The sequence below is a fragment of the Patella vulgata genome, chromosome 1 (genome assembly GCF_932274485.2).
Source record: "Patella vulgata chromosome 1, xgPatVulg1.2, whole genome shotgun sequence".
NCBI lineage: Eukaryota > Metazoa > Mollusca > Gastropoda > Patellidae > Patella > Patella vulgata.
Window position 1 is genome coordinate 60,690,182 of NC_065879.2, and position 15,278 is coordinate 60,705,459.

A 15,278-nucleotide genomic window follows, 5' to 3' on the forward strand; every position below is an offset into this window, starting at 1 on the left:
ATCTAGTTGGGGTGTAAGATTTAACAGAAACTGAACAACTCACGTCTCCTTATATACTTCTATATTGTAGTAACACACAACAATAATAATATATATAAACACACACACACTAAGGACCAATAGGCTAGCTAGGTAACTTAATAAGGAAAGGTATCTAAGAAATAACTTATCAGTATGTCCTCTTGCCCTCCTGTGGTCAACTGCCGCCTTCTTCTCAATATACAATTTTCAGGACTTTTATGCCTTTAGCTTTGTTCCTTAGTAACCCTAACTTTAATAATGGAACAGATTGTCACCCTATTGCCAATGTGGTGGTACTGATAGTCACCCTATTCCAAAGTTTTTGGGACTGTTTGTCACTCTATTCCCAAGTTCGTGGGACTGGGTTTCACCCTATTCCCAATCTTGTGGGACTAGTGGTTACACTATTCCCAAAACTTGCTTGGCTTTTGGTGAACGTGTGTTCAGGGTTTGCTTTAGTCCCATTCTTTAAAATAATTTGATAAATACCCTTTTCACAATTAGTGCAAAAATTACACATCATTATCAGTTTTAGTCCTAATTAGGAAGGTTCAAATAGAGACCATTGATGAAATTTAACAAGATTAATTGGTATTAAATATATTAGTAGATTTTTGTCATTTGAATAAACCATGCTTAGGTGTAGCTAAGTCTATAAACAGGACACTGTAAGGAATCTAGTGTAATGGAGGAGCGCCAGGCGGGTGGTAATGTAAGAATCAGAGTGTTTTATAAGATAAGTATTGAATTACATCTTTAACTAAACATCAACGGCAGTGGGTTAGCTTGATACACATACAGCACAGTATCTTAATATACCAACTTACAGCCACATGTATATCATTCTTCATCATACACTCAGTCAGCAGACTCCTTCTACAAACACAGTCAACATGTAGACTAACTTTACTTTTAGATCAACCAAAGTTTTTAATTTGTGTGGAATTATTAGAGTTTAACTTTTCTAAACAAAAGGATTATTGTGCTTACTATTTAAATGTGATAGTTGTGTTTTTGGAATCACAGGTCTTTCATGGTCAGTCATATGTTGGTTGGTTTCATTTAAGAGAAATTTAAATGGTCACATCACCTGTTTATTTGATAACTGGCAGCAGATTTTTGGTGGATTTGTAACAACTGTGAAGTTTGATGTGTTCGGAAATGTAGAAAATGTGATAATAATTCTGTTATAGTGTAATGTTAAATTATTTTGATTGTTAACATTGTATTTTTAAAATACATATTTAATGAATAATGGCCTCAAGGAAACTTTTTGTTTTTCTGTTGTCTGTGTTATTGTGTACGTTTTCAAGTGTTTTTGTCCTTTCACAAGATGACGTGCCACTCGGAGCTGCATCTCTGGCGTTTGTATTTGATATCACAGGATCTATGTATGACGATTTGTTACAGGTCATCGAAGGAGCAGGGAGAATCCTAGAAACAGCAAACAGTCGGAGATTTCAACCTCTGTATAATTTTGTTTTAGTTCCATTCCACGATCCAGGTAATATTTTTTATTACAATTTACAAATAAATGAAATGGGGTTTAAGTCCTACGTACTTTTTTACACTACTGCAGCAAATAACAAATTTGTTATACATGTATAACATACTAATCTTTACAAAGGATAATGCTGTTTTGTAATTATTTGCCTCAACTGCACATAAAACTGAAAAAGCTACATACTGGTAACTGTATTTTATTTTATTTTGAAATTAAAAAGTTTAGCCTTAATTACAAAATGAACTGACCTTTTGTCCTTACAATTTAATTTACAAAGAAAATTCCTGCAAATAACCTTTATTGTTATTTTACTAATTAGACCTTTTTACCTTTCTTTTTTTTTGGGGGGGGGGGCAATTTTTACACTTACTCTAATTTGAATTTTTGATCAGTGGGTTGGGATTTTGGATTATATATTATTTTAAGATTTTAATATATAGCAACTTGGATTTCGACTGTATCTACATGTACATTAACAGAAAATACATGAAGATGAATTTAAATTTAGTATTTTAGATTTAAGATTTCAAATCTTAAGTACCAGTGTTAAAAGTAGGCATATAAATATGTAATTTATTGTAGGAGATTGTAAATTTTATAAAATATCATTTTCATATTATAGAGTAAATTCAGCTTTTAATAGATCCTAGAAGAAGTGATATCCATCATAATATAGAAAAACAACCCATTTTTCAGGTTTTAGTCAACATCATCATTTATCTACACTATCAAATATTTTAAAACCAGTTTCATCTTTATAGGCCAAATTACAGAATTCTTACAGATAAATATATACTGTTGTCAAAATGAAGAAATATAGCGTAGATAATAAAACAATAAATTGATGCCTTAAAGGAGCTAAATTATTTTGTTTTAAGCCCAAATAAAGAACCGTTGGTGTTTTGAATAGGTTGACACCACGTGTGTTATTTTGATTAATGATGGAGCAAGCTCTCAATATATCATTAAATTTTTGGTTTGAAGGCTGCAGTGGGAGTCAGCTTTTTATTGCCATGAATCTTAAAGAGGGAGCAGCTGCACCTACAGTAAAGAATTTGAAATCGCATATCCCTTTATCGAAAATTCAGAATACACCACAATTGATAAAATGATGGGCTAATTAAGGGGTTGTTGTCAGCTTTAATAGAACAGGCAGCAGAGGAGTACCCAATCGGCTGAAAAACTCTGTAAGTGTACCTGACTTCCCGGACGGGTACCCAGATGTTGATAGGAACCCGATCACGAATTAATCAACAAGATTAAGTGTTTCAATACTGTATGAATAATCACAAAGATTGTTTTTTTTATGACAGCCATATTGTGGTCTACTTCTGTTGTGGAAATATTTTCACTGAATTGCAGTCATACTGAGGTTGCAATATATTTTAGAACAATATAACTTGGTTGCATGCAAGATTTTACAAATTCGAAACCCTTATCGGAAGACGGGTACTGTTATAAATGGAGTTCTTGAATCAATTAGGTACCGTGGGTACTTGTCTGTAATATTACAGACGACAATGATCCCATCAGCGATACCTAGCCACCCCATAACTTCCCCTACAGTTGCCTCACTAGCCTACCGTGTAGTACCGTTGCCATTAGGTATTTCAACTTGAAAATCATTCCCTTGACTCTGTAAACATCATGACACCTGCAAAATATTTGGAACCACACAATGCAAAAATTACAAAGCACATATCCATTAATTAATTTGTATGCTCCTGCAGGACACAGCAGGCCTTAATTGTTACACAGGCCTTAATTCTCCTTGTGCTATGCCTTGAAGCAGGGGCAGGCATACAGCACACCTATTTCAGAACATCCAGAATTTATATTTATAATATGCTAAAGGAGAGTGTGATATGTTTTCTGTTCATATGCTCTAGGCAGACTTACTGCCAAATGAAACACTTTGAAAGGATATTAAAGTAGTATTAAGTTTGCTGTAAGCCAACTTAGAATTTATTTGTGTGAAAGGATAATAAATGTATGTTATTTGAAAGGATATATTCTATAAGATTTTATAACATGCTCTCCCCTGCCATGAAACATGTGGAGATAAATAAACTGACAAGAGATAATGTTGTTTTTAATGGAGGGGTAGACTTTATTTTAACTAATCACCAGTAGCCTACATCAGAGTACATAGAAAAATAAACATTAGAATTAAGACCAGATGCCAGTAAAGAGTGATTTGATTTTGCACTCTTAAAGTTAGTTACTAAAGATATTTAAATAATTGAAAAGCACCCAAATTTTATGGTTGAAAATCATTGTTGGTTTCTTGAACTGTAGGCCACATCATCTAAAAATCAAACTTATATATAACTTCTCACACTGATAATGACTTAATAGTTTAGTACATAATGCCTGTGTGTCAATCTCAAATGCAGCTATATTGCAAGGGTGTTGTTTAGTGTGTAGAATTATCAGTAATAATACCTATGGTAATTGCCCACTGGTTAATTCTGATTACTGATACCACTTCACATTAAATCCCCAAGGCCAGGGCAGGATTAACCATTAAGCAAAATGAGCATGTGCTAAGGGCATCATGGGAAGGGGGTGCACAACATAATCTCTGATTTGTTAGATGACAAATTTAAAATATTTGATTTAAAAATTAATTAAGAACTTTTGATTAGATTTTCATTGTTTTTGTCTTTTCTTACTGTTACCTGTTTTGTCTCATTTAATAATGGTGTGTATAAAAAGATCTGATCAAAGACTTTGCAATTAAAAAAAATAGGATAAAACTTTTCAAAAATAAATAAAGTGGAAGTGTATAAAAAAATAAACATTATTTTCCATCTTACTGTTAAAATTGTTTTATTTTGAAAAATACAAATTTATTTTATGGCTTATTATCGTTTTAATTTTGAATTAATCTTGGGGGCACCAAATTATTTTATAGAGTTCTTAGGGCCTCTATGGGTCTTAATCTGGCCCTGCCCAAGGCTATAAATAAAGTTTAAGATTACATACCAAAATATAAAGTACTTTTAACATTATTCAATTTTATCAGTTCTATTGTCATTTCGAGTATATAAAGGTTTCTACAGATTTCACACTACCATCTTTATATGTCTTAAAGAAATCAAGCAATATAATAATTCTGCTGTCTTTATCATCATTATTATTCCTATACTGAGCCATAATAAATTTTATGATGTAGAGTTTTTTAAATTGCCTGATAGGTAGAATACAAAACATTTTTAGCTGAAGAGTAAATTTGGCCATAATTTTTTTTAATTATTATTTGAAGCAGAGTTAAAGAGGTACATGTAGTAGATATCTATGATATAAAACACATGGTGTATAAAGATATACTTACATGCCTGGTTGGCTTATCTTACATACTTAACATCACTTATTTATACAGATAATTCATAACATTTTTATATTTAGTGGTATCTATTATCAATTATTACAGTCAATTGGTTAATAAATGAAATAAGAACTACTATTAGCTTGTTTAACATCCTGGGAGTTAATCTTCTGGTAGAATTAGGGTTCTATATATACGTGGTGTCATAAATAAGTATTTATACATTCAGTTAATGTATGTGGTTAAATTTACTAGTATTAAATATCACATAAAGAAGGACTTGAGACATGGTTCTGCTACTTACAGACCAAATGACTTATAGTATAGTATGTAATAAATAGTATAGTATAGAAGAATTTTTTAGAGTTAACAGGGGGCAAAGCTTGGTTTTGAATGACTAAAAGTGCAGGTTTGCAAATAATTTTCAAAGGAATAGACAGGTTTGTCCGTGAATTTGTTAGGGGGTGTGAGAGATCATGAGCAGAACTCAGGTTTGACTGTAGGGGGGTTCAATCACGCTCAATCCCTCCTACCTCTCTCTGACATCCATAATAAAGTTTTATTTTATCATCAAACAAATAGCCAATGTACACTTGCTGGGGTAGGAGGGATAGTCAATGAGGTGGGTTGGATTAATCGATCTGTTCATACAGGCTACCATAGGCCTACACGTGAAAAAACCAATAGTAAACAGAAAAATCATTGTCTTGTGACATGTTAGTTTATAAATGACCCAAGACAATTAGTATAATGGTCAAGACATTTAACTAAATTTCATTTCATTCTCTGCATGTATAATAATTTTCGCAGAGTTCTGGTAATGAATTTTGATGATTTAAATGCACTCACTGAAGATTTAATTTAAATAGAAAGTTAGAATTATATAAACAGTTTATATTAGTGTGGTATATTATTAATAACACATGTTTGGATATTACCAAGATATTTAATTATATATCACTGACTGTGATTATATATACATTTGCATTCTTTTACCATAATATCTCAGCAATACCTTTTTCCAGCGTGGTTTCCCTTTGTCAGTGGTGCAGGACAAAGGGCCTGACAAGGACAGCTGTCTAGTTGTTTGGATGGGATGAAAAACCGAGGTCCAGTGTACACATTTCCCTCATAACTCACTGTGTGGTGTATGCCCGTCTTCATTAGCCCAGTCAGAGCAGAGCAGTAAGAAGTTAAACCCCATGTTATTCCATTTCATTTCAGTAATACCTTTGAGGCTAACAATGATGGAGTCTGCTCATTAGTCCGATGTCTGCTGATGCTCAATAGTCCTATACCTATTTGTGTGATGCACATTGGTCTGACACTTATTGTTACAGCGTCCACATAATTATATATAATGTAGACCGAATGTGAGTTGGGTTGTGTGCTGTCAACTGTCACTCATTGCACCTAGCTTTGCTGTGGCACCTTTTGTTCATGCATAAAAAGTATGGGTTGTTTACAAACAATCGTTTAATCCCTAGTTGTTGGAAACAGCATATAATTTGTCAATATACCCGTTCATTATTTGTGAGCATTAAGACAGAATTAGAATTAGCGGATCAAAATGCCTCTCGCGATGATGCATGTGCTCAGAAAATTGCCTTTTTTGTATATACCCACATTGAAATTTGGTTGTATATTGTCGTCACCGCCTGTCCACCCGTCCACCCATCCGTCCGTTTGGAGTCCACAATTGCTTGCGGACGCTCTAGAGGCTAAAGTTAATATCCAATTGACTTTAAATATAAACACAGTGTTTAAGGTCATGAGAGAAAGAGGCCTATTTACTGCCAGAGTTAATATCCAATTGACTTTAAATTTATACAAAGTTTTTAAGGTCCTGAGACGAAGAATCCTATTGATTTTTAATGATTTCCGATAATTACTGCCAGAGTTATGGTTCTTTATCACTCTGAAAAATCTTGTGGATGCTCTAGAGGCTAAAGTTAATATCCGATTGGCTTTAAATTTATACAAAGTTTTTAAGGTCATGAGACGAAGAATCCTATTGATTTTTAACGATTTCGGATAAATACTGCCAGAGTTATGGCCCTTGATCACTTCGAAAAATCTTGTGGATACTCTAGAGGCTAAAGTTAATATCCGATTGTCTTTAAATATATACACAACGATTTCTGATAATTTCTGCCAGAGTTATGGCCCTTGATCACTTTGAAAAATCTTGTGGACGCTCTATCTAGAGGCTAAAGTTAATATTGGATTGACTTTAAATTTATACACAGTGTTTAAGGTCACCAGACGAAGACTCCTATTGATTTCCAATGATTTCCGACTCTTACTATTTCTTGTATGTGTTTGTTTGTCTTCTACAAGCCGCATTTCTAAACGTATCATCATGAAACTTTGCATACTTATTATTTTTACCCTACAGAACATCCCTATTGTTTGGGGAGCATGACCCCCAGGGGCAGAGCCACGCCTATTTTCTTTTTGTGTGTCTGTGTGTCGCCTACGGCTACAGGCTACAATTCTTAATCGATCGTCTTGAAAAATGTTCATATTTATTCCTTATACCCTAAGGATGATCCCTATTGTTTTTGGTGGATGCCCGACCCCCAGTGGCAGAGCCATGCCCATTTCTTGTATTTGTTTGTTTGACATCTACAGGCAGCATTTCTTAATGTATCATCTTGAAACTTTGCACACTTATTCCTTCTACGCTAAGGAACATCCCTATTGTTTGTGGTGAATGCCCAACCCCCAGGGGCAGAGCCACACCCATTTTCTTTTTGTGTGTCACTTACAGGCCACAATTCTTAATCGATCGTCTTGAAAACTTTTCATACTTATTCCTTATACCCTAAGTCTGACCTTGATTATTTTTGGTGCATGTAGCTGACCCCCTGGGAAGAGCCACACTCAATTTTTGTTTATCTTGTGTTTCGCCTACAGGCCGCAATGCTTAACAGATCCTTTTGAAACTTTGCATATCTATTCCTTATATCCACGCCCATCTTTTCTTTGTGTCTCTGTGCGTTGCCTACACGCCACGATTCTTAATGGATCATCTTTGAATTTGGGATATGTATTCCTTATAGCCTAAGGACAACAACTGCATGCCCCAACACCCAGGGGCAGAGTCACCCCCAATTTTTGTGTTTATTGTTTACATGTCGCAATTGTGAATGGATCAGCTTGGTACTTGGCATAAGTATTCCTTATAGGCTAAGGGTGTCAACTATTGATTTTGGTGAATGCCCCAATCGTTAGGGGCAGAGCCATGCCCAATTTTTGCCTTTAGCGCCTGAAGGCCACAATTCTGAATGGATTATCTTGGAACTTGGTATACTTATTCCTTAGGACGTTAACTACAGTATTGATGTTGGTGCACAATCCCCCCCCCCCCCCCCCGGGCTCTTTTGGCGGTGCCACACCCACTTTTTGTTGATATTTTGTCTGTAAATGATATACAGGTTGCAATTATTAACAGATTTGGATCCAATTCGGAATGATCCAGCATAGGGTTGTACCTATATATATATATTGGTCCATGTCTAACCCCCATGGCATATTTATTCCTTATACTGTAAGGATAGCAACTATTTATTTTGGTGCATGTCCTGACCCAATGTTTATGTTCATTTTTATCTTGTTCAAATTCTGCATATCAGTCATTTCATTATTTATATTGTTCCATATCCAACCCCCAGGGGCAGAGCGACGCCTAATTTTGTATTTATCGTCTACGGGCTGCAATTCTGAATGGATCATCTTGGAACTATGCATATTTATTCCTTATATCGTAAAGACAGCAACTATTTATTTTGGTGCATGCCCCAACCCCCTGGGGTGGTGTCACACCCACTTTTTGGTTAATATTTTGTCTGTAAATTTGACAAAAGCGCGTAATGAGTGTATTTTTACTTGGCTTTATATACAATACATGTTTGTATAATACCATGTGGAATGCTATTTGTGACGTATATTTGCTGCGACCTCCAAATTCATGTACGCGGAACTACATTTTGATCACTTCAGAAAACATCAGGGACGGTGCAGTCAGGCAGATAACTGTGTATGTTTATATAAGGACAATTAATTGACCATTGAACCACTCTAATTGAGAATGGGTCTAGCCCATATCAGAGATACAGTTGGACTGGATGATCAAAGCTAAGCAAATGACAGTTAAACAGAGATTAAGCCAAGCTGTTAAAATTATAAGCATGCAACATTGCGAAATTCTTTTGGGACTTCTATTCTTAACTTTGTATATTTTGTCAGAAAACAAAACTCAAAATACAAAAATTCAAACATTTTTAAGAAATATGTGCATGTGTTTGTTTGTTATGGTATATGATATATGAATGTATACGCCCAAATCTTAACATTCCTAACCAATTTCTCAGCGATCAGCCTAATTTGTAATAAATCAGATAGAAATAAGAAATATTATCTCCATTTATCATGATTTAATGTGTGTGTAGGTGTATATCAATCATGCTGTGTATAAATTATTTATTTTTACCCAAATCTATTGCAGATACAGCTATACAGGGTGTATTTGGATGGAGTAGTGGGGTGGGGACAGGCTTGTTCCCCAGCACTGTATCCTTCTCCAACTTCCCCATCCATTATTTCGTTTTCTTCGAAATTAAAAATACAGATTCAATTTGGGTCTGAGGTAGTTTAACAGTTCGGGAACTGAACCCTAGACTAGAAAGTACTAGGTAAGGGATTGGACTCTCAACTGGAAATTCTTGGGTTTAGGACTTGAGGTGTTAGATTCTCGACTATAAGATTTTGGGGAACTGGATTCTTGACTAGAAAGTCTGAAGTTAAGAAACTGTGTTCGTATTCAAATTCAATCTTAAACTAGCTATAAGTCCGTAACTCTATCATCCAAAATCTTCGACATTGAAAACACGAATTATTTTGCAATTTAAATCAGCATTGGTGTTGTGATCTTACCTGGAAAAGATGGGCTTCTGATATCCAAAATTTAAGACAAAATAAACATAATGCGTTTCAGTGCCATTTGTAACATGGTGCTCAAAGAATGAGGCTAGACATATTCCACAAGTCATGTCAAACAGTGATATCATATTCTCATTTGGAGAGCATGCGCAATAAATAATATCGGTGTTGACTAGAATAACAAGACGCTAGAAACTGACTTGCGGTTGAGACTTCTGGCGTATTTCGCTTAACATAACTGATGACAATTCACATTAAAACGGACACGATTGAATGTAAAACAGTTTATATAAATTCATACTACATTATTATATGTCTTGTGACTCATTTGTGCCAATTTCTAGGTCCAAAATATTAGCGATTCAGCTCCTTTAAGTCTAACTAAGTCACTTAACTACTGGATCTCACTTAAATATATGTAACTTCCCGTAAGTTAAGGGTAAATGGTATTCAAAGACAATGTTAAGTATCAAATGTTCCCTTAAAATTAAGTTGCCTTAACTATAAGTGTTTAGTGTTTTAGTGGTGTTCAAAGTTTAAGTGATAAATTTCCACTTAAGGATGCATTATTCAAGAGTTAAATCTGCTTATTGCAGATCTTTCTTTAGGTCTTAAATGTTATTGATTAGACATTTATTAACTTGCCAAGACCATAATCAAAAATGCTCTAGATATTCAACAGATTTAAATATGATTTATTTGGAAAATGGATAATCAAGACCTTGTTTATTATCTATCAATGTGACTACTTTGTTCTGTAATTGACATTAACTCCAATCAGAATGAAGTAATTTGACTGAAATTTTCGACATATTCCCTTTTCATTACCTTGTTTTTGTACCTATTATAGGCACTATTCGATAACTGTGATTGCAATCTATTAAAATTGAAATTAAAAAAAACCTTAAAACTACCAAACTGACAGTTCCTGCAAACTATGCGTACTATTATTTATAGTCATGATATTTTCATGGGTTACAATATAATATTTCGACAAACATTTCCTTGCAGTGACAATTAAGATTTTAATAGTGTTATGGTGGGGGACATAACTTTCCTTCGAAGTTAGAAATCTGTGATTTTTGTCAGTGGAGGATATTCCATAAGTTAGAAATTTGTGCTTTTTTTGCATTTGCCAGCTTTCCATAAGTTAAGTGTGCAGTTAAGTTTTTCACACAGGCAAGGGTATGTACAATATAACCTTTGATTACCGATTTAAGTTAATACACTTGGTTATGTGGAAAATTTAAGTATTTTCACTTAACTTTAAGAAAACCTTTGAAAACAGATCCTTGAGTTGGGAAACTTGACTCACAACTTTGTCAGTGGAGGACAAGGGCTAAGTGAAAGGGACGCACTGACGCCCTTTGCGTCATAGTTTTGAGTTTTTTGCACCCCCTTTCAATGCAGTTTTAAACGCTACAATCATAATCATATTACTGAACCAGTGTCAAACATTTACCATGCTCGGAAATACTAAAACATGACTCTAGCATGTTCCACAGTGCTCACGATTTCTCGGCCCAGGACCTCCCCGCTAGTTAATGGGTCCTCAAGGGATCTTGTTCCTCATGCAAAATCATTCATCACCGTGCCCTTGGTGGAGCATATTCCATAAGTTAGAAATTCATACTTTTTGGTATTTGCCAGCAATCCATAAGTTAAGTGTGTAGTTAAGTTTTTCACACAGCCAAGTGTATGTAAAATACAGTCTTTGAATACCGATTTAAGTTAATGGTTAAGTGGAAAAATTAAGTATAGAAGAGCCTCCTGGTTGGAAGTGTGGGTTGGAGAACCCGTTTATTCGATGTCTTGTACACAGTAACATCACATTCTGATTGTGAATAAATAATAAATTACAACTGGGTTTAAAATTAATTTATACTGGAGGAATTTCTGTGGGAATCTTTCGAATATATTGTTGGAGCATATTTGTTTTCTTCTTTATAAAATTACCAAGGGTTCAAAATTGAAGTCTTTATTTTATAACATATCATATAGCAATGGGCCAAACCATCTTGAAGAAGTATGATGTACATTCCTGGTATCAACACTGGCACCGGTAAATGCATTTCCTTGATATATTTCACAGACGGACATCAAGAACAATTCTCTTCTCTTCTTGATTATAGTTGAACTACCACATGCTGATACAGAATTTAGGAGTTGGACATATTTTAAATCACTGAACATAATTTACACGACGACACAATAGGCTTCACACCAATCTTAAGTTAAAGAAGCATATTTTGATATTTGCAGAGATTGGATTCAATCGGATTTAAAAGATATCCATCAAAATATTTGAACGAAAATTACATGTGCAGCTGGCTTTCGACCATATCCCATTTACATCGTCTACATTTTTCAATTCATCATATCTTTGTACTGTAAATACTTAAATGGAATTGAACCATTTTTGGTCAGATAGAGATTCAACTTTGAGGATTTTGTTGTTTGCAAGGGATTCTTCAATCCCTAAAATGACATTCAGCGACGTTAAATGTTGCACTTTGTGTCCAGTCAGTTATTCCTGACCATTCTGTTAAATGCCTAGTAACCAGTTGAACCTGTTCATGAAATGTTTGTAAAGTTTATAAGTAGACACATGATTCCAATAGAGTTATATAGTAGAATGTTCAATTTAAGTGTACAAAAATCTTACATGTTATATGTTTATATTTTTCAGAAATTGGTCCAGTCATAGTAACAACAGATGCAGAAGAGTTTCAAGATGAACTACGAGATTTATATGTCCAGGGTGGTGGAGATTGTCCAGAAATGTCAGTCGGTGCTATTAAAAAGGCGCTGGAAGTTTCCTTACCTAATTCATTTGTTTATGTTTTTACGGACGCAAGATCTAAAGATTATTACCTGACAGAAGATGTTCTGACATTAGTTCAACAAAAACAAAGTCAGGTAAGAATTTATTTTGGATTTACTCACTTACAAATAGACTTTGTAAAATCTGAAAAGAGCATTAGTGATGAAATGAATTGTCTAGTTTCAAAATGTTAAAGAATTTTGGGAGCAATATTTAAATCTGCCCAGAGATTTTTAGATCACTATACCTTATCAAAAGCGCTTGGGGATGTTCATATGCAATGCTGATAGTGGTGAAGGAAGTAGGAAGTATATTTTGAGTGGGTTGTCAGACTAAATTCTAGTGGGCGCAGGTGTACTCCCTTCTCCTTTTGAAATTGCTGTATCCTTTAGACATTTATGGTGGCCCATAGTTATCATAGAGAATTGTGTAAAAAATCCCCCCACCCTATCCCAACCCAATAATATAAAAAACTGTAAAAAATTAGCCAAAAAATAAATAACTTCATGGACTATGCCCCCTGATTGTACGAAAAATCATGTTTTTAGCTTGTGGACCCTCTAGAGGTCACAATGTTCATCTGATTATGATGAAACTTGAAATACATGTTTATAACCCAAAGATCTTGGTTCCTTTCAATATTTGCGCATATCGGATCGTAACTTCCTGAATTATGGCCCCTGATTGTACGAAAAATCACGTTTTTAGCTTGTGGTTTTTCTAGAGGTCACAACATTGGAATGGGTAATCGCTAGTCAAATTATAAATCATATCTGTGATAATAATCTTATGGAGCAACTACAAAGTGCCTATCGTAGGTTCCACTGTTCTGAAACAGCTCTAGTTTGGACACTCGTGATTGTGTTTTATTAGTACTTCAAAATCTGTCTGCTGCATTTGACACTGTGGATCATGATATACTGCTTCACAGATTGTAATCAGAATTTGGAATTTCAGGAAACGCACTAAAGCTCTTGGAATCATATACCAAAGGAAGGTCACAACGTGTTGTTGTGAATGGTATGTCTTCTGCTCCTCGGACCTTGACATCTGGGGTACCCCAAGGCTCCGTCCTTGGTCCCATTCTTTTCAGCCTATATACTAAACCGCTTGGGAATATTTTTAGAAAACATGGTTTATCTTTTCATTTATATGCTGATGACACCCAACTTTACATATCTTTTAAACCGCCTCAAAGTTATTTTGACTTTTCTAAACTCAATATGCACAATTGTATATCAGATATTAAAATGTGGATGTCCAACAACTTTTTAAAGCTCAGTGATGATAAAACCAAGTATTTAATTATTGGATCTAACACAAATTTAAATAAATTAAGTGATACTCCTGTCAGGGATGTAGCGACGCCAAATGCCGCCGAGCGCTTGCGCCCGGCACTATTTTTTGCCGCCCAGCACAAAGAAAAAATTGAAGAAAGCCGCCCAGTTGTATTTAAACCGCTTCATCCTTCTCTGTACACAAACTCAGAGCTCGAAATTTACCACGGCAAACGGCAAAGCCATGGTAAAAGCCGACGCAAACCATGTCTGCCACAGTGTTTTAATTATCAATATCTACCTGTTGTCATAATTCGTTGTACTCATATAAAACACAAAAACCGTTTTAAGAATTGTTTTAATTTTTAATCTCAAAGTAATAAAGTAATATTTGAAAAAAAACCAAAAAACTGAGAAACAGAGTGGGGTGGGGCAATTTTATGCTCGGTTGGTTGGTGTCAAAAAGTTTTTAGATCCCTGGCAGAGTCTCTGTATCATTGATGAAAATTAAATGAATTTGGTAAAAATTTGAATATATAAATGGAAATTTGATTTGCACTGAAGCAAATACAAAAGGCAGCAGATACTCTGAAAATACACCAAGAAGGGTTGAATTTTCATAAAACACCACGCTCCCCTCCCAAAAATTATTTTTCCTCGATCAGCTCGGAAGCTATTTTTTCCACCACTCAGCAAATCCTGGCTACATCCCTGTCCTGTGCAAGTTGGTCATAATTATATAACTCCTTCTAAATCAACCAGCAATATTGGTGTAATTTTTGATTGTCAGATGTCTATGGAATCGCACATTAACAGTATTTGTAAAACTGGTTATTTTAATCTCCGTAACATCAGCAAAATTAAAAAATATATTTCAATTGATGCAATGAACTTGTTACTTCTCGAATTGATAATTCTAACTCACTTTAAAGCTCTGTTCATACTACATCCGTATCCATAAACGTATCCACATCCGTATCCGCACCCGCATCCGTATCCACGTTTTGCCGTTCAAATAGAAAACGCTGAATATAGAATTGTCTGTCAGAGATAACATATTGTCATTTGCAATCATGGAGTCTGACAGTGACACAGAGGAAGTCTTTCTTTTGTATTTGTGGACCCAAAGACGAAAGAGAAAAAAGAGAGTAGGGTCCATGAACTGTTACAGAGAAGGAAGAAATTGTTTTCTGTTTTGTCATATAGTATGGGATTTCTCTCCACAAGGATGATTATTTCCTCTGTCTTGTCCATGTTGTGTTCTTCACAAGACTACACAAATCCACAGAACACAAGGCCAGGCTTTTCTTGGAATGGATTGAGTTTCTATTTGGGGAGATGATGTAATAAGGAGAAAGTACTCGCTGATTGGCTAAA

The 15,278-nt window shown here is 34.7% G+C and overlaps 1 protein-coding gene across 1 annotated transcript in view; it reads left to right on the top strand.

The window, feature by feature from the left end:
- Positions 1 to 1,283: 1,283 nt before the first annotated feature.
- Positions 1,284 to 15,278, top strand: part of LOC126831028 (hemicentin-1) — a 147,675-nt gene continuing 133,680 nt past the window's right edge. The window contains exons 1-2 of the mRNA XM_050561639.2: positions 1,284 to 1,525; positions 12,490 to 12,719. Of these exons, the coding sequence (XP_050417596.2) occupies positions 1,411 to 1,525; positions 12,490 to 12,719 (345 nt within the window). The 5' untranslated portion in view covers positions 1,284 to 1,410. The remainder of the gene's footprint in view (positions 1,526 to 12,489; positions 12,720 to 15,278) is intronic.